The sequence below is a fragment of the Palaemon carinicauda genome, chromosome 18 (genome assembly GCF_036898095.1).
Source record: "Palaemon carinicauda isolate YSFRI2023 chromosome 18, ASM3689809v2, whole genome shotgun sequence".
Taxonomy (NCBI): Eukaryota; Metazoa; Arthropoda; class Malacostraca; order Decapoda; family Palaemonidae; genus Palaemon; species Palaemon carinicauda.
The window spans coordinates 75106417-75128877 of NC_090742.1; the positions used below are offsets into that span (position 1 = coordinate 75106417).

Sequence of the window (22461 nt, forward strand, 5' to 3'; positions counted from 1 at the left end):
GAAGCGTGAAGTAAGAGTTGATGAATGGAGAAGTATTGATTTAAAAGCTCAAGATAGAGATGACTGGCGAAATCTAACTGAAGCCCTTTGTGTCAATAGGCATAGGAGGAGAGGATGATGATAATGATGAATATGCTTAGGACGGAAAGTAAAGATATGCGCAAGCATACCAATCATGCACTTCATCAGCACAGTCATAAGACGGATGCTGACCCCAGACCAAAGGACTTTGGACTAACAATGATTATGGCAGATAGACAGACAGGGTCAAAGGTGCTACTGGCCTGTGCCCGGAAGAAGGGCCAGTCACCTGCTTTGAAACTCAGTGACCATATCACTTTAAGAACACCACTTCTCTTCCGATCAGCAAAATTAGGCAATGGTGACTCGGATTAGTACAATGGGTGACCGCCTCGAATCATCTGATGCTGTTGGCAAATACGCATAAGAAAATTGTAACAGCACATACAAATTTAGCATGATCCCTGAGCAAGGATGGTAAGTAAAATACCAAAGTGATTCACAATTTTTTGCCTCTTCCACTAGGGTTGGACTTTCTCCTGCGATGCAACCAGTGGAAGGATGCTTGTAACCCAGTTAGAGGAGATGGTGTCATACGATGAAGCATTGGACTGTGGACATGTTCCAGTCTGTATTCCTCCTTCTGTTCACCAACTCTCTTCCCCTCTAATTTACTACCATCGACCAGGAATTGGCATGTACCTCAGCGTGCTCAAAAGCTTGCTAGCCTGATTTCACCAGCACATCCGCTGTCTGCATTTTTGAGATTTACAACATTAAGCAATATTAGCCAATAATGTTTACCTCTCCTCCAGGAGGTCAATGATGGCTCTCTAAGCTTTGTCATTTGACTCTTTCCTATGGAGAAGGAACCAAGAGATGGGATACTAGTCATAAACCTTCTAGATATAAACAAGTTTTGACAAAATTTGTACGGAGACCATAAGGCTGTTTGGACATCATAATGGCAATCGACCTGAAGGAGGCAGGCTTCCAGATCACAATCTACCCCAGCTCCACAGCAAGGACACATGTCGACATTCATCTCCTACGCTACCTGGACGAATTCTACTGGGACAAACTCCACTCGTTCAATCATGATCTGGGATTGTGATGAAGTGGAAAGGCAGCCCGGGGCCCAAACAAAGACCGATTTATTTGGGAAAGACATAAACACCTTTGCGTAAGGTGTCTTCCCATCTCGGGACAAACCAGCATCTTTGAGTGTGTTTTCTCTCTACTTTGGCAGCCCCATCTATAATTCAGCTTTAGCAGAAGGGGACTGGAAGAAAAAAACTCCCTGGAACATCTCGTTCCGAATGGTCGACTCTATCTTCTGCCGTTCCAATGATATCTGAAGAGAGACTGTTCAATAGATAGGTACTTTCTGCAGGCAGTAGTCCAACAGGAGTTCCAGTCTCAATTGGCAATGATGCCATTCAGGATGAACTCGTTGAAGGGCTCTTTCTCCTGCTAACTCGTGCACCAGACCTTCATTGGTTCACAGGCATGCCAAAAGAGAGGGGGGAGCACACCCCCTGCAACACCTAGAGTCGGTACAAGGATCAACAGAGTATACAGATCCAATTTCAAAGAGTTGAAACTTCAAGTAGCTCTTTAACACTTATGCCCTCTTTTAACTGGTCACTTGGTGGTTTGAATAAGTAACGGCACCTCGGTAGATACATAAATAACAATGGAAATGGTTCTTACCTTTTTAGTTTCCAACTAATGATAGAGATTCACAGATGTATAGTGCTCGACTTACACACTCTTAACAGCCACGATAAGCCAAGATAACGAACATCGGAGGACAAACTGAGCAGAAGGATACAAATTGTAGGCCTAGAAGGACCTTTACTTCATCAGATAGCAAACAAAACCCTGACTTGAAGGGGTTCTCCGAGAGTCACAATCTCTCTAATCGAAAGATTCCAATATTTTAATCACCAGTGCCAGACCTGGAAGCAACATTTGAGGAGGCCTCCCCACATCCTTCAGACCTCATTTACGGCTAAGCTTTCCGCTGTTCTGCCAGATAAGGAGTCTTGAATTAAGTCCTAGCCACTTCCAACTCAGTTAGCTCTTATAGTGTTGATAGGGCTTCAGGTAGAATGGTACCCATACCTTTTTCCTCCTTCAGATAGAGGCCCTGGGATAATACCTCTTCAGATCGACATGTTCTATCAACCACATACCAAGAAATCCTGCAACTCAGTGGAATCCCTTCAGAATAATGAGTAGAAGTGATCCAGCATCTCCTCGAAGACAGACCTTCGCACAACTTTGTACAAGAGCCGGAAACATCTTGTAGTTTTCAACTTCAGGGTACAGTACTAAACAAAGTGGGCCATCTTCTGTGGTTAGAGAAGGGGGACCTCTCCTCTCAGGGAGTATATGCCGAATCTAAATTCCTAGTTATGTTATCCAAAAAACTTGTGAAACACTACAGGTATAAACAAAGTTTTCTATGAGTAAATCTTCCGAGGGAGAGAGAGGGGGAATCAGGCAACGTCCTATCTTCTGTTAATCTTATTGCTTGCAATGTAGTACCTATGATTCACTGAGGTGGCTCCCTGGTGGAAGCTCTTTGATTTGAAGAGAGAGAGGGAGTGCTTAGGAGAGAGTCCTGCTTTCACCCTGAGCACGCACATCTAGGTGATTACATCTAGTGATGTTTCTAGACACAGGGCGATAGGTGTCTGGGTGAAAAACCTGTCTGAGGTTGAAGCACACGTGGTCGAGGAGAGTCTGAGGTTGAGGCGCGTCTGGGGTTGAGGAGAGTCTAAGGTTGAGGTGCGTCTGAGGTTGAGGTGTGTCTGAGGTTGAGGTGCGTTTGCGGTTGAGGTATTGAGGCGCCTGTAGTAGAAGCTCATGACTGTTCATCCGGATGAAGACAAGGGGTTCTGCAAAGGATAATTTGACTCGCATCCTTGCTGAGGGTCAAGAGTGTGCCTTTGTCAAGTCGCTTTAGACAAAGTCTATCAATAGGCAAGGAAGCATTCAGCTACCAATAAGCGAGGTTGAGAACGTTGAATTAATAACTAGGATACCTGTTGCTTACATGCACAAACAAAGAAGGAAAAAGAATTCCTTACAAAGGAGCCTGATCCTTCAACTTCAGAGAAGTCTAATGTAAAGGCGGAAAAGGTGAGAGTCCTACATTCACCTTTGGCCAACTTAAGAGTTGCGGGAGACACGATAGTATTACTGTAATCATGTCTCGAACTCAATAGTCAATATCGCAAGATACAATAGTGTCATGTCAGGAACAAAGTCCAAGAGTACCAATGAAAGATGCTGGAAAAAGCTTGAAAATCTGCCAAAGTCTCCTGCTGGTTGAAGAACATCTGTTTTAACTGATAGCTGCTATTAAAGTGGCAACTCATTGGGAAAGCAGGGGGGGAGGGAAACTACTGGACAACTACCTACACACTGTTATGAAGTTTTGACTGCCATATTCCAGCTTGGTCGTTATCATTCTCCTATGTAAAGAAAGATGGTTTGTATTTGTGTAGAAAAAATTATTAATTACATTGATTAAGAAAAATAATCACTGCAGTACTATGAAACTTGAACTAATTTTCAAAGGATGCCATGGCCAAGGGCATGCCCTGTATTTGATGGTAGATGCTGGACTATTGTTTGGTTAAAATGTTATTTTTATAATAAAATAAATTTTTGAATATACTTACCCGGTGATTATATAAGCTGCAGCTCTGCTGCTCGACAGAAAACTCTACGCTCAAAATCCGCCAGCGATCGCTATGCAGGAGGGGGTGTACTTCAACAGCGCCATCTGTCGTGCAGGTACTCAGTACTCAATGTAAACACAGAACTCAATTTTCTCCTCGGTCCACTGGGTCTCTATTGGGGAGGAAGGGAGGGTCCTTTGATATATAATCACCGGGTAAGTATATTCAAAAATTTATTTTATTATAAAAATAACATTTTTCAATATTAAACTTAGCCGGTGATTATATAAGCTGATTCACACCCAGGGGGGTGGGTAGAGACCAGCATTAATTGTTTACATTATATGAGCTAAGGATTTTGTATTTCATTTTAGCAGTTATTCAAAATAACAAACATAAAATAAATAAGTACCTGGTAAGGAAGTCGACTTGAACAATTACTCTGCCTTTTTAAGTACGTCTTCCTTACTGAGCCTCGCGATCCTCTTAGGATGCTGAGCGACTCCTAGGAGCTGAAGTATCAAGGGTTGCAACCCATACTACAGGACCTCATCAAAACCTCTAATCTAGGCGCTTCTCAAGAAAAGAATTTGACCACCCGCCAAATCAACCAGGATGCGAAAGGCTTCTTAGCCTTCCGGACAACCCAAAAACAACAATAAAAAACATTTCAAGAGAAAGATTAAAAAAGGTTATGGAATTAGGGGAATGTAGTGGTTGAGCCCTCACCCACTACTGCACTCGCTGCTACGAATAGTCCCAGGGTGTAGCAGTTCTCGTAAAGAGACTGGACATCTTTAAGGTAAAAAGACGCGAACACTGACTTGCTTCTCCAATAGGTTGCGTCCATTATACTCTGCAGAGATCTATTTTGTTTAAAGGCCACTGAAGTTGCGACAGCTCTAACTTCATGTGTCCTTACCTTCAGCAAAGCTTGGTCTTCCTCACTCAGATGGGAATGAGCTTCTCGTATCAACAGTCTGATATAATAGGATACTGCATTCTTTGACATAGGCAAAGAAGGTTTCTTAATAGAACACCATAAAGCTTCTGACTGTCCTCGTAAAGGTTTAGTTCGTCTTAAATAGAACTTAAGAGCTCTAACAGGGCATAAGACTCTTTCTAGTTCATTTCCAACCATATTAGAAAGGCTTGGAATATCGAACGATTTCAGCCAAGGACGAGAAGGTAGCTCGTTTTTGGCTAGAAAACCAAGCTGTAAAGAACATGTAGCCGTTTCAGATGAAAATCCGATGTTCCTGCTGAAGGCGTGAATCTCACTGACTCTTTTAGCTGTGGCTAAGCAAACCAGGAAAAAAAGTGAGATCTTTAAAGGAGGCTGATTGTAGTGGCTCGAACCTTTCTGACATAAGGAATCTTAGTACCACGTCTAAATTCCAACCAGGTGTAGCCAAACGACGCTCCTTCGTGGTCTCAAAAGACTTAAGGAGGTCCTGTAGATCTTTGTTGTTGGAAAGATCTAAGCCTCTGTGACGGAAGACTGATGCCAACATGCTTCTGTAACCTTTGATAGTGGGAGCTGAAAGAGATCTTTCTTTCCTCAGGTATAATAGGAAGTCAGCTATTTGGGTTACAGAGGTACTGGTCGAGGATACTGATACTGACTTGCACCAGTTTCGGAAGACTTCCCACTTCGACTGGTAGACTCTAAGAGTGGATGTCCTCCTTGCTCTAGCAATCGCCCTGGCTGCCTCCTTCGAAAAGCCTCTAGCTCTAGAGAGTCTTTCGATAGTCTGAAGGCAGTCAGACGAAGAGCGTGGAGGCCTGGGTGTACCTTCTTTACGTGAGGCTGACGTAGAAGGTCCACTCTTAGAGGAAGAGTTCTGGGAACGTCCACCAGCCATTGAAGTACCTCGGTGAACCATTCTCTCGCGGGCCAGAGGGGAGCAACTAACGTCAACCTTGTCCCTTCGTGAGAGGCGAACTTCTGCAGTACCTTGTTGACAATCTTGAACGGGGGGAATGCATAAAGGTCTAGATGTGACCAATCCAGAAGAAAGGCATCTATATGAACTGCTGCTGGGTCCGGGATTGGTGAGCAATATATTGGGAGCCTCTTGGTCATCGAGGTTGCGAAGAGATCTATGGTAGGCTGGCCCCATGTGGCCCACAGTCTCTTGCACACATCCTTGTGTAGGGTCCATTCTGTTGGAATGATTTGACCCCTCCGACTGAGGCAATCTGCCATGACATTCAAGTTGCCTTGGATGAACCTCGTTACTAGAGAAAGGTTTAGATCTTTTGACCAGGTGAGGAGGTCCCTTGCGATCTCGTACAACGTCATAGAATGGGTCCCTCCTTGCTTGGAGATGTACGCCAAGGCCGTGGTGTTGTCCGAGTTCACCTCCACCACTTTGCCTTGAAGGAGGGACTTGAAGCTTTTCAAGGCCAGATGAACTGCCAGTAGCTCCTTGCAGTTGATATGTAACGTTCTTTGATTCGAGTTCCAAGTTCCCGAGCATTCCCGACCGTCTAATGTCGCACCCCAGCCCGTGTCCGATGCGTCCGAGAAGAGAACGTGGTTGGGGGTCTGAACAGCCAGTGGCAGACCCTCTCTGAGGTTGATACTGTCCTTCCACCAAGTCAGGGACGACTTCATCTTCTCGGAAATGCGGATCGAGACCGCTTCTAGCGTCTTGTCCTTTTTCCAGTAAACAGCTAGGTGAAATTGAAGGGGACAGAGGTGTAGTCTCCCTAACGGAACGAACTGTTCCAGGGATGAAAGCGTCCCTATCAGACTCATCCACTGTCTGACTGAACATCGTTCCTTCTTTAGCATGTTCTGGATGCATACCTGGGCTTGACTTGTTCTGAGGGCCGACGGAAAAGCCCGAAAAGCTTGACTGTGAATCTCCATCCCTAAACACACAATAGTTTGGGATGGGACCAGTTGGGACTTTTCCATATTGACCAGGAGACCCAATTCCTTGATCAGATCTAGAGTCCACTTTAGATTCTCCAGACAGCGACGACTGGAGGAAGCTCTTAGAAGCCAGTCGTCCAAATAGAGGGAGGCTCTGATATCCGCTAAGTGCAGGAATTTGGCAATATTCCTCATCAGCCTCGTAAACACAAGAGGAGCTGTGCTTAGGCCAAAGCACAGGGCTTGAAATTGGTAGACAACCTTTTCGTAGACGAATCTCAGAAAAGGTTGGGATTCTGGGTGGATGGGGACGTGAAAGTATGCGTCCCTTTGGTCTAAAGAGACCATCCAGTCTTCCTTTCTGACCGCTGCTAGAACGGACTTTGTGGTCTCCATGGCGAACGTCTGCTTTGTGACAAAGACATTCAGCGCACTGACGTCTAGCACCGGCCTCCACCCTCCTGTCTTCTTTACCACTAAGAAGAGACGGTTGTAGAAGCCCGGGGATTGATGGTCCCGGACTTTGACTACCGCTCCCTTTTCTAGTAAGAGAGACACCTCCTGCTTCAAAGCTCGTCTCTTGTCTACTTCCCTGTACCTGGGAGAGAGATCGATGGGAGACGTTGCTAGAGGGGGTTTGCGAACAAACGGGATCTTGTACCCTTCTCTGAGCAACTTCACAGATTGAGCATCTGCGCCTCTTTCCACCCAGGTCTGCCAGAAGTTCTTGAGTCTGGCTCCCACTGCTGTCTGAAGAAGGTGGCAGTCAGACTCTGCCCTTAAAGGACTTGGTACCCTTCTTCTTCCCACGTCTCCCTTCGGCACGAGCACCTCCTCTGCTGGAGGCTCTGCCACGAAAGGGCGGAATGAATCTGGACGCTGGAGTGTCCATCCTGGGTCTTGACAAGGTAGGCAAAGGGGTGGCTTTGCGGGCAGAGGACGCAACCAGGTCATGAGTGTCCTTTTGAATCAAGGAGGCAGCAATCTCCTTTATCAAGTCCTCTGGGAAAAGGCACTTTGAGAGAGGAGCAAAAAGAAGTTCCGATCTCTGACACGGTGTTACTCCAGCAGACAGGAACGAGCAAAGGTTCTCCCGTTTCTTGAGGACACCGGAAACGAACGAAGCCGCAAGCTCACTGGATCCGTCACGTATGGCCTTGTCCATGCAGGACATTATGAGCAAGGAAGATTCCTTGTCAGACGGGGAGATCTTCCTGCTCAAAGCTCCCAGACACCAGTCCAAAAAGTTAAAGACCTCGAAGGCTCTAAACACACCTTTCAACAGATGGTCTAGGTCCGAGGGAGACCAACATATCTTAGAGCGTCTCATGGCTAGCCTGCGGGGAGAGTCTACTAGACTTGAGAAGTCGCCCTGGGCAGAGGCAGGAACTCCCAAGCCGAGAACTTCTCCCGTGGCATACCAGACGCTCGATCTGGAAGAGAGTTTCGCAGGGGGAAACGTAAATGCTGTCTTCCCTAGGTTCTTTTTGGACTGCATCCAATCTCCTAAAACCCGTACAGCTCTCTTGGACGAGCAGGCGAGGACGAGTTTCGTAAAGGCAGGTGCGGATGACTGCGTGCCTAAAGCAAACTCTGACGGAGGAGAGAGTGGAGCCGCAGACACAAACTGATCAGGATACAACTCTTTGAACAGAGCAAGAACTTTTCTAAAGTCCAAAGAGGGTTGCGTGGTCTTGGGTTCGTCAATGTGTGCAGCGTCGTCATCATCAGAGAATCCATCATCTGAGAATTGAGGAGGAAGCGGCAAAGGAGTAGGAATCGGCTGGTCAGCTGAGTCCGGCAGCACGCGTGACTGAACCGGACGCAACGTCATGGAACTGTTGCCCAGTCTGGGAACTGGCAACAACCATAGCAGCGTGGGGACGCAAAGCGTCTACTCCAGACTGTCTAGTCTGATGTGGGCGAGTAGAGGTAACCACACTGGGTTGCGGAGGTTGACGCACCGCGTCAAAACAAAACAACTTAGACTGTTGTTGTACCTCGCGAACGTCAACGGAAGGTTCCGTGCGTCGCTGAACGTCAACATGCGGCTGGCAGGGTACACTGGAACGCATGGGTGGCGGGACTCTCTCAGCTGGAGTGCGGCAGAAGGTCGCCTCAGCGTCCACAGGACACACAACCGTGGGAGGTTGTAGGCTAGAGGTTGGTGCAGCGTCAACCTTCTCCGCACGAAAGTCCTGCATCAACGACGTTAGCTGAGACTGCATGGTCTGCAGCAAAGACCACTTAGGGTCTACAGGAGCAGGTGCGGCAACAGGCGGTGTTACTGCCTGATGCGGTACCGCTTTGCCTCTCTTAGGAGGTGAGCAGTCGTCGGAAGACTGCAGCGAGTCCGAACTGACCCAGTGGCTACAACTGGGCCGTTGGACTTGCGCGGAAGGGACCGACTTGCGCTTAAGAGGCCGCGAGACCTTGGTCCATGGTTTCTTCCGAGAAACCTCTTCCGCAGACGAGGAATAAATGGGTTCTCTCGTCTTTGTGTGGGTGGGGCGATCTTGGGTAGATACGCCCGAAACCACGGAGGGAACGTCTGTTCGCTGATTAAAGCCTCTCGAACCCTTTGGTCGTACGACATTGCTTCTCCCCTGGGCTTGGGAGCTTGCAAGAGGTCCCGGACTGGGAGGACGACAGGCACGAACAGACGAACCCTCAAGCGCAACACTATCCACAACACTACCACTCACTTTATCACTACCCACTGCACTCTTGCACTTCAGCTCCTTGACGTCTGCCATGAGCTGGTTACGGTCACTAGCCAAGGACTCGACTCTCTCACCCAGAGCCTGGATGGCACGCATCATATCTGCCATCGAAGGTTGTTGAGTGCTAGAAGGGGGATCAGGAGCAACCACTACAGGGGAAAGAATAGGTTGTGGGGCATGAGGAGAGGAAAATTCAACGGAGCGAGATGAACTTCTCCTGACTCTATCTCTCTCTAGCCTACGTGTATATTTCTGGAATTCGATAAAATCGAATTCCGAAAGCCCAACGCATTCCTCACATCGATCTTCCAATTGACAGGTTTTATCCCGACAATTGGAACAAACGGTGTGAGGATCGATAGAGGCCTTCGGAAGACGCCTTGAACAGTCCCTAGCATTACACTTCCTGAATTTAGGGACTTGAGAAGGGTCAGCCATTTTGAATTAGTCAAAGGGGAATTCAAAAACTATCCAAAGTCGTCAACAAATAATCCGATATCAACAAAAGAATGCAAGGATGTAATGAAGATAACGTCTGCAAAGCGAAAGCTCAAAACTAGAAATGTGTACTTCACCAAAAATATGTGAAAACCAATCCAGTAAGCAACGGCGAATTTAGTAGGTCTTGCCGGTGGCACGACAGAGAGAAAATTGAGTTCTGTGTTTACATTGAGTACTGAGTACCTGCACGACAGATGGCGCTGTTGAAGTACACCCCCTCCTGCATAGCGATCGCTGGCGGATTTTGAGCGTAGAGTTTTCTGTCGAGCAGCAGAGCTGCAGCTTATATAATCACCGGCTAAGCTTAATATTGAAAAAATAAATGTAATCAAGTGGATCAAAGTGCATCAAGTGACCATCTCAGGTAAATTTTGTAACAAACAAGCATGTTTCTACCAAATAAATGCTAATGAGTTTCAGCCAACTGCAAAAATTTTACCATAAATGAGTTTAGTGGGTGAAATATTTTGCCAGCAAAATTTTGATTACCAATGACAATTTAGCCGATTTTGAGACCATAAAAAAGTCGTTATTGAGTGTTGGTAAACACTTAATAAGAGGGATTGGCATATGATATGTATCCATATACAATTGATGTAAGATAAAAGTTATATAAACTAAACATAAAAGTCACAAGGAATTTATCTATCTAACAAACTCCCCAACGTGGAAAAATTATTATTGTTAAAGGCAGGGAAATAGTAATTCAAAGTCCAAGATTTAGCGCTGGTATAACCTGTAAATCTACCCATAGTTATAGATTTCCTACTTTTGCAGTCTCTCAAAGCCTAGGCAAAGGTCAGTATCCAAATGTAGGCATTACATATCCTAACAGGAACAGTGACCAGGCTAACAGGTACAGGGCTTAGCTTGGTTTAAACACAATTTTCATCTTAATACTGAGAAATAGCTATCCTATTGTCATTTTGATTTTAATACTCGGAAATTAATGTCCCATTATCATTTTGGTTTTACTTTACTGTAGTACAATATTCGTAAATCAATTTGTACCAATATAATTGAATACAGTACAATAAAATAAGTTTCGGTAAATTTTTAGTTTCAGCCAAATTTGGAAAAATGCAATAAAAATATATTTGTTGCATCAGAAATAGTGTGGTTTCAATGAATTTAACGTTTATTTTGACTGCAAACCAACCGATTTAGAGATTTACTATGTATACCCTAGTTCATCCCACCAATTATGGGGGACACCCTTTGGGAACCGGGGTTTTGGGTGGGGGAAGGGGGGGGAGGGTGTTGGGGCATTGAATGATATTTGCAATAAATGAATAATTAATGTTCCAGCACCCCTCCCCCATACCCCTAACTAGGCCTACCGGGGGGAGGGGGTAGGGCCCCCCAGCGACCCCCCCTTAAAGCCACAGTAATTTTCAGGGCACCACAGAACCTAACAAACCCACCTAACCTAACCTAGGGGCCCTGTACCCCTACCGGGGGGGGGGCTTCGCCCCCCCTGCGACCCCCCCTTATGGCCAAAGTAATTTTCAAGGCACCACAGAACCTAACAAACCCACCTAACCTAACCTAGGGGCCCTGTACCCCTACCGGGGGGGGGGGCTTCGCCCCCTGGGACCCCCCCTTAAGGCCACAGTAATTTTCAGGGCACCACAGAACCTAACAAACCCACCTAACCTAACCTAGGGGCCCTGTACCCCTACCGGGGGGGGGGGGGGGGCTTCGCCCCCCCTGCGACCCCCCCCTTATGGCCACAGTAATTTTCAAGGCACCACAGAACCTAACAAACCCACCTAACCTAACCTAGGGGCCCTGTACCCCTACCGGGGGGGGCTTCGCCCCCCCTGCGACCCCCCTTAAGGCCACAGTAATTTTCAGGGCACCACAGAACCTAACAAACCCACCTAACCTAACCTAGGGGCCCTGTACCCCTACCGGGTGAGGCTTCGCCCCCCCTGCGACCCCCCCTTTAACCAGGGGTAAATTTGAATATATATATTTTGTTAAATCACTTCTTACCTTAAACAGAAGATGACGATGAAGATGTGGAAGGTTGTGGTTGACCCTCTTCTGAATCATGAAGTACTGGAATACGTTCAGATTTGGTACAATACCACACATGTCTATCCTCACGAAAATGTAAAGGCGAATCACATTTACCACACTGGACACTTAAAGGTAATACGGAATGCTCCCTTAGAAAACGATTCACTACTTCAGGAGTTCCATTATAATTCCCATGAAATCGGCCGATCACATCAAAATAGGAATAACGACATATTTCACACAACCGTACCGGAGGATCCATGACAGTTAAGTGACGTGTAATGAAAATATAGAAACCGGAACTTTTGAAAACCGAAAACAAACGACAATCACGGGTTTCTCCCATAATGAAATAGGGAAAAAAACAAAATACTATCGTTTACAATGTTATATTGCACGAAAAACAGATCCTTGAAACAAGACTGAGAGACCAATGAATCGTCCAATAATAACCCTTGAAAAGAACCCAGTAGTATTTAGATTGGAGGAGCGACATTAGTGGGAGGAGCAAATGCGCATTCAAGTAAATATTGTCACATTACGCAATGGGGCGGAGCCAAGTAAGATGAAAACAGACATACAAACGAACAAGAGCTAGGTCCCGTGGCAGCGTAAAGGTATACAAAACACTTAGAAATAAAATGCAGACCTACATTAACTGAAATAATTATCTTTGTAAGTAGACATCAGCGTCAATAATGTATTGAGAGAAAGTTTTTTGTTATCACGTGCTTTACTAGGAAAATATATTAATATAATACATTTCCCAATTTGGTTGAATCTAAAACTTTACCTAAGTTTCAACTACATAACCTATACTTGGCACTTAAAAATAACTTTAAGATCCCTACTTTTGTAAAAATTCCCTTTTTACCCCTTTTGTTTTGATACCATGACACAAGAAGCTCCTGTGAACAGTTCATAGAATTCCCAAAGGATGGTTCTCCTGTCCGAACTTTCATTTCACATTTCCTGTATTATTAGTACTGGTAGCCATTTGTAATCTGATTTTCCTGTCAAGTGACTTTCCCTTAGCCACTCTTCTATCGCCACAACATTTACACACGCTCCAATCCAGTTTAATACCAGCTCCTACTCCAAAAATGACACATATTTGAAAAAGTTCTTCTTTGCTATGCTTTTAAGAAAGATATTCGAATTAACATCATCCCAAACAAGTGGCTATTCCCCTTTTGGAGGAAATAAGAAGTATCACTGGTGAGTTTATATTTACTTTGAATGGTTTTGATGTCGTTAATCATTGAAAATAAGCATTATTCAAGTTTTACGGGCAGGTTTCACTAGAAAATACACATGAAAAAAAGTTTCAGGAGTGAAGCAGGTAAATGTGTAGGAGAGCTCCGCGCTCGATTTAAAAGTTTCTAAAAGTAGAAAACGAAAGAAAACAGTAAATTAGAGCTACAGTTACCTTGAAACTGTGAGATAATCCTCCTACAACCACCTAACTCTTACACAGAAAATGTAAGCATAAATCTACTACTGTACTACAATTATGGGGGACCCCAGTGGGAAGCGGGGTTTTTGGGTGGGGGGAGGAGGAGAAAAGTGATTTTTCGTGGCACTACCGAACCTAATACAACTACCTACCCTACCCTGGGGGTCATGTACCCCTACCTAGGCCTACCGGGGGGGGGGGGGGGGGGGGGGGGGGGGGGGCTCTGCCCCCCCTGCGACCCCCCTTTAAGGCCACATTGAGTTTCAGTTCAAACGAAACAAATTCAAATGAAAACGCCTTTTGCAAAAAAAGGAACACAAACTTCAAATTAGTCTCAATATCTAACTTACCTTTGAAACAAGACACGAAAAAATTGCACCTACTCTTCCTTTTCCCACGAGTAACCACACTACGATCACACCGGAATGCTAATTTGTTGTAATCTATACGGCACACATTTTCACAATTAGGGCACTTTTTCTCTGCCAAAATCAAACCATGACGTTGAGCAAATGCAATTAGCAAATCAACTCTCCCTGAATAATGTACACAAAAATCCCCATAAGAAATAAAGCAATTGTCACAAGTGACACAGTCGGAACGGGATGAAGGTCCTGCTAATTACTCCATTCTTCACGGCAAAATGAGCTTTTCAGTTTGAAGGGAGATCCGAGACGTGCAAAAATATTCCTCCGCGGAACTTCACGTAAACTGTGGTAACTGGTGGAAAAATAGCAGGGATAAGTGAAGTAATAAGTGTCAGCATTGGCTAGATTTGTAAAAACCGCCACGATTGGTTTTCAAACAGTGTGACGTCAAGAAAACACCTGTTATTGGTTAGAATAGCATTGAGAACTAGTTTGCCATACGCAGTAAGGCGGTGAAACAGCTCATTTTAGCCAAGACATCACACAGTAAACAAAAACAAACACTTAGAAAAAATCCAGGTGAAACATAACTATACACACGAATATCTTCGTTAAATAGAAGCTGCTCATATATTGACTATTATATAAGCGTTCTATATGATATAATAGTGAATTGTAGGTGTTTAAATTCTTCAAGATCTTCCGCGGAGCTCTCCTACACATTTACCGTGAAGCAAAATGTTATTTTCATTAGTAAAATAAATTTTTGAATATACTTACCCGATAATCATGTAGCTGTCAACTCTGTTGCCGACAGAAATCTACGGTCGGGATACGCCAGCGATCGCTATACAGGTGGGGGTGAACACCACAGCGTCATCTGTGGTCAGGTACTCCAGTACTTCTTGTCAACACCACCTCAATTTTTTCCTCGGTCCACTGGTTCTCTATGGGGAGGAAGGGTGGGTCAATTAAATCATGATTATCGGGTAAGTATATTCAAAAATTTATTTTACTAATGAAAATAACATTTTTCAATATTAATCTTACCCGATAATCATGTAGCCGATTCACACCCAGGGTGGTGGGTGGAGACCAGCATACATGTTAACAAAGAAGCTAAGTATCCCGTATTTTATTTTATTAGTTATTCAAAAATAACATAAAAATAAAAAAGTACCTGGTAAGGAAGACGACTTGAACCATTACTCTGCCTTTATTAAGTACGTCTTCCTTACTGAGCGTAGCGGTCCTCTTAGGATGCTGAACGACTCTTAGGTGCTGAAGTATAAAGGGCTGCAACCCATACTAAAGGACCTCATCACAACCTTTAACCTCGGCGCTTCTCAAGAAAGAATTGACCACCCGCCAAATCAACAAGGATGTGGAAGGCTTCTTAGCCGACCGTACAACCCATAAAAAGTATTCAAGAGAAAGGTTAAAAAGGTTATGGGATTATGGGAATGTAGTGGCTGAGCCCCCGCCTACTACTGCATTCGTTGCTACGAATGGTCCCAGGGTGTAGCAGTTCTCGTAAAGAGACTGGACATCTTTGAGATAGAATGATGCGAACACTGACTTGCTTCTCCAATAGGTTGCATCCATAACACTCTGCAGAGAACGGTTCTGTTTGAAGGCCACTGAAGTAGCCACAGCTCTCACTTCATGTGTCCTTACCTTCAGCAAAGCAAGGTCTTCTTCCTTCAGATGAGAATGTGCTTCCCTAATCAGGAGCCTGAATAGGTAAGAAACTGAGTTCTTAGACCTTGGAAGAGAAGGCTTCTTGATAGCACACCATAAGGCTTCTGATTGTCCTCGTAAAGGTTATGACCTTTTTAGATAGTACCTAAGAGCTCTAACTGGGCAAAGTACTCTCTCCAGTTCGTCCCCCACCAAGTTGGATAGGCTTGGGATCTCGAACGACTTAGGCCAAGGACGTGAAGGAAGCTCGTTTTAGCAAAAAAACCGAGCTGCAAGGAACATGTAGCCGTTTCAGATGTGAAAACTATGTTCCTGCTGAAGGCGTGGATCTCACTTACTCTTTTAGCTGTTGTCAAGCACACGAGGAAAAGAGTTTTTAATGTGAGGTCCTTAAAAGAGGCTGATTGGAGAGGTTCAAATCTTGATGACATAAGGAACCTTAGGACCACGTCTAGATTCCAGCCTGGAGTGGACAACCGACGTTCCTTTGAGGTCTCAAAAGACCTAAGGAGGTCCTGTAGATCTTTGTTGGTGGAAAGATCCAAGCCTCTGTGGCGGAAAACCGCTGCCAACATACTTCTGTAACCCTTAATCGTAGGCGCTGAAAGGGATCTTACGTTCCTTAGATGTAACAGGAAGTCAGCAATCTGGGTTACAGTGGTACTGGATGAGGAAACTGCATTGGCCTTGTACCAGCTTCGGAAGACTTCCCCTTTAGACTGATAGACTCTGAGAGTGGATGTCCTCCTTGCTCTGGCAATCGCTCTGGCTGCCTCCTTCGAAAAGCCCCTAGCTCTTGAGAGTCTTTCGAAAGTCTGAAGGCAGTCATACGAAGAGCGTGGAGGTTTGGATGTACCTTCTTTACGTGAGGTAGACGTAGAAGGTCCACTCCTAGAGGAAGAGTCCTGGGAATGTCGACCAGCCATTGCAGTACCTCTATGAACCATTCTCTCGCGGGCCAGAGCGGAGCCAACCAACGTCAGCCGTGTCCCTTTGCGAGAGGCGAACTTCTGAAGTACCCTGTTGACAATCTTGAACGGCGGGAATGCATACAGGTCGAGATGGGACCAATCCAGCAGAAAAGCATCCACGTGAACTGCTGCTGGGTCTGGAATCGGAGAACAATACAACGGGAGTCTCTAGGTTATCGAGGTAGCGAACAGATCTATGGTTGGCTGACCCCACAGGGCCCAAAGTCTGCTGCAAACATTCTTGTGAAGGGTCCACTCTGTGGGGATGATCTGACCCTTCCGGCTAAGGCGATCTGCCATGACATTCATATCGCCCTGAATGAACCTCGTTACCAGCGTGAGCTTTCGATCTTTTAACCAGATGAGGAGGTCCCTTGCGATCTAGAACAACTTCCACGAATGAGTCCCTCCTTGCTTGGAGATGTAAGCCAAGGCTGTGGTGTTGTCAGAGTCCACCTCCACCACCTTGTTAAGCTGGAGGGACTTGAAGTTTATCAAGGCCAGATGAACCGCCAACAGCTCCTTGCAATAGATGTGAAGTGTCCTTAGCTCCTGATTCCATGTTCCCGAGCATTCCTGTCCGTCCAAAGTCGCACCCCAGCCCGTGTCTGATGCGTCAGAGAAGAGACGGCGGTCGGGTTTCTGAACAGCCAAAGGTAGACTTCCTTGAGAAGAAAGCTGTTCTTTCACCACGTGAGAGTAGACCTCCTCTCTTCGGAAACAGGAACTGAGATCGTCTCTAGCGTCATGTCCTTTATCCAGTGAGCCGCTAGATGATACTGAAGGGGGCGGAGGTGGCGTCTCCCTAACTCGATGAACAGGGCCAGCGATGAAAGTGTCCCTGTTAGACTCATCCACTACCTGACTGAGCATCGGTTCCTTCTCAGCATGCTCTGGATGCAATCTAGGGCTTAGTAGATCCTTGGGGCCGACGGAAAAGCCCGAAAAGCTCGACTCTGAAGATCCATACCCAGGTAGACAATGGTCTGGGATGGGACGAGCTGGGACTCCTCAAAATTGACCAGGAGGCCCAGTTCCTTGGTCAGATCCATAGTCCATCTGAGAATCTCCAGACAGCGACGACTTGTGGGAGCTCTTAAAAGCTAGTCGTCTGACGGAGCCGGACACAAGATCATGGTACTGCTGCACAGTCTGTGAACTGTCAACCATGGGGAAGCGAGGAAGTACAGCGATAACCCGAAGCTGTCTAGACTGTCTGGGTCGTACAGACAACTCCTTATCGGGTTGCTGAGGTTGCCGCACTGCGTCACAACAAGTCACTTCTGCTGGTTGTTGAACGTCTTCCCAGTGACACACTGACTCCGTAAACAAAAAAATCCTCTAACAAGGACTAAGCTTGGACTGCATGTCTTGCAACAAAGCTCAAGGTCTATGGGAGCAGGTGTGGTAACAGACGGGGTTAGCGACTGAAGTGGAACCATTACCCTCCCTGGAAGCATGTTATGCTTAAATAAAAGTCCATAGGAGGCTAAGCAGCTAAAGGCTCCTCTCCAAATGACAGAGTCCTCAAGGGAATATCAGAAGGAGGGAGAATAGCACTTTCTCATCTACAGGAACCATATCCGAGAAAAGCTAAGTTCTCTCAGTGAGGGTTTCACTGGTGCAAAAGCAGCAGACTAGAAGGCAACGTTATGAAACTGCTTGACAGTCTAGTGAGTTGGCAACAACCAAAGATGTGTGACTGAGGAGCATGCGGTAAGGTATGCAGAGCATGCTGTATGTAGAGCATGCTGTAAGGTAAGCAGAGCATGTTGCATGGCGTGCGGCTTATGCTGCATGGGATGAGGCTCATGCTGCATGGGATGAGGCTCATGCTGCATGGTATGAGGCTCATGCTGCATGGGATGAGGCTCAAGCTGCAAGGGATGAGGCTCATGCCGCATGCGTTGAGGAGGATGCCGCATAGTATGAGGCTCCTGCCTCATGGGTTGAGGCGGTTGCCGCATAGCATGAGGCTCCTGCCTCATGGTTTGAGGAGGATGCCGCATAGCATGAGGCTCCTCATAGCATGAGACTCCTGCCTCATGGGTTGAGGAGGATGCCGCAAGCATGAGGCTCCTGCCTCATGGGTTGAGGAGGATGCCGCATAGCATGAGGCTGCCTCATGGGTAGAGGAGGTTGCCGCATAGCATGAGGCTCCTGCCTCATGGGTTGAGGAGGATGCCGCATAGCATGAGGCTCCTGCCTCATGGTTTGAGGAGGATGCCGCATAGCATGAGGCTCCTGTGAGGTTCCTGCCTCAAGAGTTGCGTCTGCCTCAAGGGTTGAGGAGGTAGCTGCGCAGAGAGAGGCTCATGCTGTGAAGAATGCGGTTGCTGCATGCGTTGAGGCGGCTGCCTCATAGCATGAGGTTCCTGCCTCAAGAGTTGCGTCTGCCTCAAGGGTTGAGGAGGTGGCTGCGCAGAGAGAGGCTCTTGCCTCAAGAGTTGAGGCTCTTGCCTCAAGAGTTGAGGTTCTTGCCTCAAGAGTTGAGGCTCTTGCCTCAAGAGTTGAGGTTCTTGCCTCAAGAGTTGAGGTTCTTGCCTCAAGAGTTGAGGCTCTTGCCTCAAGAGTTGAGGTTCTTGCCTCAAGAGTTGAGGCTCTTGCCTCAAGAGTTGAGGTTCTTGCCTCAAGAGTTGAGGTTCTTGCCTCAAGAGTTGAGGTTCTTGCCTCAAGAGTTGAGGTTCTTGCCTCAAGAGTTGAGGCTCTTGCCTCAAGAGTTGAGGCTCTTGCCTCAAGAGTTGAGGTTCTTGCCTCAAGAGTTGAGGCTCTTGCCTCAAGAGTTGAGGCGGTTGCCGCATAGCATGAGGCTCCTGCCTCAAGGAAAGTGGAGGTTGCTGCATAGCGCTGGTACCTGGCAACTCCCAATGCGGCAGCTCACGCATGGAGGCAGGAGGAGCCTCAACATCATACGTCTGGCAGGGTGGACTGCGCAGAGGAGGAGGAGCGCTCGCAGGAGGAGGTGTGCTAACCTTCTCTGCCTGAAACTCCTGCATCAACACCGCAAGCTGAGACTGCATTGTCTGCAGCATAGACCACTAGAGTTTAAGAAAGACAACAACAAACGGAGCTACTGTCCGTTGAGACTGAGGGTCTAAAACAGCTGGTGCGGCAACAGACGGAGTTACTGCCTGTTGCGATACCACCTTGCCTCTCTGGGAGGTGTGCAGTTGTCGTACTGCAGCAAGTCCGAACTGACCCAGTGCTAATGGCACCACCTAGGAGTTGGACTTGCGCGGAAGGGACCGACTTGCACTTAAAAGCTGCAAGATTTGGTCCATGGTTTCTGCGAGAAACCTCTTCCGCAGACGAGGAATAAAAGGGCTCTCTCGTCTTTGTGTGGGTGGGGTGATCACGTCGGCTACGTGAGTTGGTTACACCCGAAACCACGGAGGGAAACGTCTGTTCGTCGATCAAGGCCTGATGAACCCATAAGTCCTTCGACGTTACTTCTCCCCTGCTTGGGAGCTTGTAAGAGGTCCCAGACTAGGCGAACAACTGGCACGAACAGACGAACCCTCGAACGCAACACTGTAACACTTTGCGCTTATCACTTTATCACTTTTGATTTTCTGTTTGCACTTATTTCACTGAACTCGAAACTTTAAGGGGTTGTACCTGAAACACGCAATTCTATCCTTCATTAAAAGTTAGTAATTGCGAAAACAGTATTACAATGTAACAGAAAAACATAATGAAAGATAAATAATTCAGTGGCTGGAAAAGAGACTAAACACTAGATCAAATAAACTACGTTTAAAATCTCTCACCGCATAAAGCCTGAGAACAAGAATAAAACTCTAGAAACGTTTACCTTCTTCCCCTAAAGAGACTAGGGAGAAGAGCAAAAACGATAACAACGTTACCCGCTTGAACGAAACGTTTATCCTCCTCTCTCTCCCTCCGTCTCTATCTCTCTCTCTCTCTCTCTTGACTTAGAACCTGAGAGATGAGCCCAATTATATATATCGTTAAAACATATTATTGTTAAAGGAAAAAAACTGAAAGATTTCCCAAATAAAAAGTTCCTTTATTAGAATTAAAACCATTTAAGCTAAGAAAGAATGAACAAAACGATAGAATCGTTCTACTCTTACTGCAACGTGACACCGTGAATACTCTCTCTCTATCGTAACGATAGAGCGCAAGTTGAACGTTCTGAACGTCAACAACTGCAGAGACAAAACAAAATGTTAGTTCAACTTTGAAAACAGTACGAGACTATCAAAGAAATTCTTTCAAAAACATTAAAATAGCATAATATGTTAACAGGTAAAAACGAAATGACGGGCTCAATGTTAATTAACTTCGGTTCCAAGAAAAGACCGCCTACTATTAGGAAAGGTCGAATATAAACAAATATAAAAATTAATTTTAATAAGTTTATAATAAAAGGAAGTTAATCGAAGAGGCCTATAAAAGGCGGAGAGATATAAAATAAATCTATAACTTTTGTTAAGCAAAATTAAGAAAGAGAGTCTATACTCTCTTCGACACCAACACTTCCGTCTAAGGGAAGGGTTGGCCATTAAAAGTGAAAGAGAGTTCATACTCTCTTCGTCACCAAAATTAAATCAAAAATTAAATCAAATTAATTCCAAAAACTTGCTAAGCTAATGATAAAGCTTCCTGAATAGCGAAAGCTAAACTCTAGAGCAAATACATCACCAAATCGTGAGCAATAACTCCAGAATCAACAGCGTATCCATGTAGGTCTAGCCGGAGGCACGACAGAGGAAAAATTGAGGTGGTGTTGACAAGAAGTACTGGAGTACCTGACCACAGGTGGCGCTGTGGTGTTCACCCCCACCTGTATAGCGATCGCTGGCGTATCCCGACCGTAGATTTCTGTCGGCAACAGAGTTGACAGCTACATGATTATCGGGTAAGATTAATATTGAAAAATCAGGGTTTAGATATAGTCTAAGGGTAAGCTAAGGATACAGCAGTCTAAGAAGGATTAGGTTAGGTGGGGAACCTTAGGTTAAGTGTTGCTCTCGTATCTGTTTCTTCAGTCGTAAATTCTGAAATTTTAAAATGTCTAAATTTGAAAAATGTGGAGGTCCGTCAATTACTTCCATTAGAACAGTTCAAAGTACAGTAATATTTTGGTAAAGTCTCACCCAGCCATTAATGCTCGTTAGTACAAAGGAGCTTGATGTTCTCCTTTTTTAGCAAGCGAAGCGAGTGCACGGCGCAGCAAAAACCATAAGATTTCGATAATATTTCGAAGAGTCCTTGATGGTTTTTGTTGTGCCGTGTGCTTGTTTCGCTGTGAAAAAAAGAAAAACATCAAGCGCCTATGTACAGGCATGCGGTAATGGCTGGGTTGGACTCTACCGAAATATTACCCAAAGTACCAATACATACACCAGGGACAATTTTCATTTTCTTCATCAGGAATTTGGTACTAAGATGAATATTAACCTGTCCATCGTTATGCACACGTTCCCCATAATTTTAAGTTATAAAGCATACATAAGACATAAGAAAATTATGCTATTGAATCATAATAATGGATTAAACTTACGTGTGTACGTTTCTGAGCGAGAGCCATTGAAACTGGAGTTGGCTCAAGGTAGGCTTAAGTCTTCGTTTGTCTCGATTATCAGTAATATAGACGATTTCTTCGTTGGCACAAAGATGTATAGCTTGGTTTATAACTTCTTGCGTTCAACTCTTGTACTCCAAGTAGGTTTTGATGAAATCTATAACAGCCAATAACAAAATGCGTGGTGATCAAATGGCAATATGTTGTTTGTTTTGGGTCTTATGATTAGTCTTCTACTCTTGGTTTTCAGCGGCGTTGAAGTAAAATTAGTAGTCGGTCTCTTTTCATAACTGATTTCTTCTGTTATTTATGCTTATTTCCTATAATCTTACGATACAAATATATTTTATATGATATTTTAAATTTATAATAATACATATATTGCATTTTTCTTTAATTTTCATGGTAATTATTCACTAGATGGAGATCTATCGCTAAGAAGCATTATAATTCGATTGCGTTCCAAAACTGATCTCTGAGCTAGACGTTGCGATCACGACGTATTGCTATGAACCTGTAGAAACGGCCATTTTTCCACTCTCATTGCTGTTGTTCTCACAGAGCT

General features: G+C 45.3%; 1 protein-coding gene and 1 non-coding gene across 2 annotated transcripts in view; one reads left to right on the forward strand and one right to left on the reverse strand.

Annotated features, from left to right (window-relative positions):
• The window catches only part of Sf3b6 (splicing factor 3b subunit 6), a 66557-nt gene extending 44425 nt beyond the window's left edge, over positions 1-22132 (reverse strand). Inside the window, exon 1 of the mRNA XM_068392545.1 lies at positions 21876-22132. Coding sequence (XP_068248646.1) covers positions 21876-21902 — 27 coding nt within the window. The 5' untranslated portion in view covers positions 21903-22132. The remainder of the gene's footprint in view (positions 1-21875) is intronic.
• On the forward strand, positions 428-531 carry LOC137658064 (U6 spliceosomal RNA). Its single transcript, XR_011047245.1, has one exon. It is a non-coding gene; the product is annotated as a U6 spliceosomal RNA (small nuclear RNA).
• Positions 22133-22461: the final 329 nt, after the last annotated feature.